The sequence below is a fragment of the Poecilia reticulata genome, linkage group LG13, assembly GCF_000633615.1.
Source record: "Poecilia reticulata strain Guanapo linkage group LG13, Guppy_female_1.0+MT, whole genome shotgun sequence".
In the NCBI taxonomy this organism is placed as follows: domain Eukaryota; kingdom Metazoa; phylum Chordata; class Actinopteri; order Cyprinodontiformes; family Poeciliidae; genus Poecilia; species Poecilia reticulata.
In genome coordinates this window covers 2,158,281-2,161,647 of record NC_024343.1, presented here as the reverse complement: position 1 = coordinate 2,161,647, position 3,367 = coordinate 2,158,281, and the positions used below count along the sequence as shown (strand labels likewise).

At 41.3% G+C, this 3,367-nt stretch overlaps 1 protein-coding gene across 1 annotated transcript; it reads right to left on the bottom strand.

The window, feature by feature from the left end:
- Positions 1-25: 25 nt before the first annotated feature.
- On the bottom strand, positions 26-3,129 carry mrm3a (mitochondrial rRNA methyltransferase 3a). The gene is made up of 4 exons (XM_008424995.1): positions 3,116-3,129; positions 2,734-3,020; positions 2,313-2,474; positions 26-667 (listed from the first exon to the last, which is right to left on the bottom strand). Exons 1-4 carry the CDS (start codon positions 3,127-3,129, stop codon positions 96-98), a joined length of 1,035 nt encoding a protein of 344 aa, XP_008423217.1. The 3' UTR covers positions 26-95.
- Positions 3,130-3,367: the final 238 nt, after the last annotated feature.

Here is a 3,367-nt window from a genome sequence, read left to right as displayed (position 1 = left end):
AAAAAAAAAAAACAGGAGAAAGATCTTCAGTTTAAATTTATGGGTTTATTACAGGACTCATAATTATACAGTTTACACTCTATTCAGCTTATTCATCAGAACTTCCTCTCAGCCTTAGACTGCCTCTTCTTCCCAGCGGTCTGTAGAAGCATGGATAGCTGCCTYCTGCCCTCAAACAGAAGGATGCTGGCGGCCATGGCTGAATTCAGACTGTCCACGCCCRAGACGATGGGAATAAAGAGTCTGGAACCGTCGGTTTTCTCAGCTAGCCGCACCGCCTCTGTGCTCAGGCCACGTGTCTCTCCGCCGATCACCAGAGCGGTGGAACTCTGGGCCCAGTTCTCGTGGTAGAGTTTGGTTTCCACTGTGGGGAGGGAAAGACCCTCGTCCTCCGAGTCGGAATCAGAGTCGGAGTCCGAATCGTATTCCTCGAACTCAATAGTTTTCCTTTTAGGTGACGTGCTGACCCAACCGTAATCTCCCGGTTTAGACAGTTTGTTAGTCCTGTCTTCGTCGTCAGCGTCTCTTATGTCAGCCACGTGCGCAGTCACTGAGTTAGGGAGATGGTTTCTGATCTCGTCCCAGTCCAGATTGGGATAAACGGGGAGTCGGAAGTGGGCGCCCATTCCTGCACGCAGGACTTTGGGTTCCCAAACGTCAACGCAACCTGTTGACAAGTCAATGAAAYGATTAGAGTTCCTATATTGAAAAGAAGAAAACGATGCGATAATTATGAGAAATATTTGCATTTTTTTWKATTTTGTTTTCTATCCAAATAGTTATAATTTCTATAAAATCATCAATTYGTTTGTTCATCTATGGTTGTTAGACCTCCTTCTCTCTGATGGTCTCTAAAAGTCATATAGAACTTTTAAATGATGCACGAATTTTATGTGAGAGTTTGGGCTGATATCRRTTTCTGACATAAATATTGCTGTCATGGCTATTAATCAACATTTACCCATATATATTAAATGAATWTCTACGCATTTAATGCCTTGGGGACAGRGGGAGCCGCAAGTGGCTCTTTGGACCTTCTATAATGCCTCTTAACTTGGGCTAAAAACTGAACGGTTTTTTTCTACATACAGATATGTTAGCAAATTCTAATATGTGGTTTTTAGCCATTTTTCTATTCATTCCTGCACCAAATTTTCACAAAGAACTACAATTAAAAGGTACCAGTAATATGTTTTTAAATCTGTTTGCCTTTAGTTTAAATCCTAAAAGTAGAAATAAAATGCTGGTTCTTTGAAATTGACAAGTCTCCTACAGTAGATAAAAAGTTATTTTTTCCCCCAAAAAAGTTGTGACAATTGTATCCCTAAGAGTTTTATTGGCTCTTAGGTTGTAAAGGATACAAAACTCTCCAGCTTCCTACCATATGTGTTCTTTCATGTTAAAATCTGACCACTGTGGAAATATTTCCTATWGATTTAAGATGAATTTTTCTATTTACACTATAAATGGGCTTTAAGGAAGAAATCTACCTTTGGTAAGAAGGACTTCATGACAGCCAGCAGCAGCTGCACATCTCAGCATGGTCCCAAGGTTACCAGGATCACGGACATTGTCGCATATCAGCGACAACGGCAGCGACTGATCTCTCTGTGAAAAACTGAGCCGANGTTTGTTCATCTATGGTTGTTAGACCTCCTTCTCTCTGATGGTCTCTAAAAGTCATATAGAACTTTTAAATGATGCACGAATTTTATGTGAGAGTTTGGGCTGATATCRRTTTCTGACATAAATATTGCTGTCATGGCTATTAATCAACATTTACCCATATATATTAAATGAATWTCTACGCATTTAATGCCTTGGGGACAGRGGGAGCCGCAAGTGGCTCTTTGGACCTTCTATAATGCCTCTTAACTTGGGCTAAAAACTGAACGGTTTTTTTCTACATACAGATATGTTAGCAAATTCTAATATGTGGTTTTTAGCCATTTTTCTATTCATTCCTGCACCAAATTTTCACAAAGAACTACAATTAAAAGGTACCAGTAATATGTTTTTAAATCTGTTTGCCTTTAGTTTAAATCCTAAAAGTAGAAATAAAATGCTGGTTCTTTGAAATTGACAAGTCTCCTACAGTAGATAAAAAGTTATTTTTTCCCCCAAAAAAGTTGTGACAATTGTATCCCTAAGAGTTTTATTGGCTCTTAGGTTGTAAAGGATACAAAACTCTCCAGCTTCCTACCATATGTGTTCTTTCATGTTAAAATCTGACCACTGTGGAAATATTTCCTATWGATTTAAGATGAATTTTTCTATTTACACTATAAATGGGCTTTAAGGAAGAAATCTACCTTTGGTAAGAAGGACTTCATGACAGCCAGCAGCAGCTGCACATCTCAGCATGGTCCCAAGGTTACCAGGATCACGGACATTGTCGCATATCAGCGACAACGGCAGCGACTGATCTCTCTGTGAAAAACTGAGCCGAGCAGGATCAGGCCGGGCAAATATGGCTGCAGAAAAAAAAAAAATCAAACCAGGAAGAACTTTTTTATGGTTTCATTGGCTCTATTAGCCTTTATTTGATAGTTAATTGACAGGAAAGTACTGAGAGAAGGGAAAGACATGCAGCAAATGTCGCCAGGCTGGGAATCAAACCTGTGACGGCCGAGTTGAGGACTTAGGCCTCCATATGTGGGTTATGCTTAACCCCTGCRCCACCACAGCATTACCCAAGAAGAAGTCTTYATAAACTGAACGAACGATCCTCACCGATCACTCCCTGTGGGGCAACGACGTCGGACCAGATCTTGATGTCCTCAAACTTGACCTTGACGACCRTYGCCCCCCTCAGCTTGTCCAGCGGCAGCTCTCTGAGCCGATCCGCCATGCTGAAGAACACCATCTGAGGGCGGGCACCGGCCTCTAGGGCGTCGCAGATCAAACGCCTGCCCTCCAGGAGGATTTTACCCTGCTGCTCCCGAAACTTCCTGGATTGAGCGACGCTGACCAGCCTCCTGCAGAGAAGCAGAGCAACCACAGCGAGGTATTTAAAAAATCTGAATCAATCAATATCCAGAATCTCAGCTTGTCTTACTACATGGAGTTTGTTCTATTTGCAATACTATGAGGTTGCAGGAATTTTCCACACCACCTTGAACAGACCATCACCATAGARAAACATGGTGGTGGTGTAGAGTCATGCTGTGGTGGTAGCCACCTARGAGGCACTTTTGCATTTTAGCATTATTTTGGTCACATAATATAACAGCTCTGTTAAGATATTATAGCCACACTGTTACAGAAAAACATCAACTACTTGAGTAGTACAGTTCATTATTTTACTATAGTGTGGTTACAAWATCTGATAAAGGCTCCCATATTCCGTGACCGTGTATATTTACAC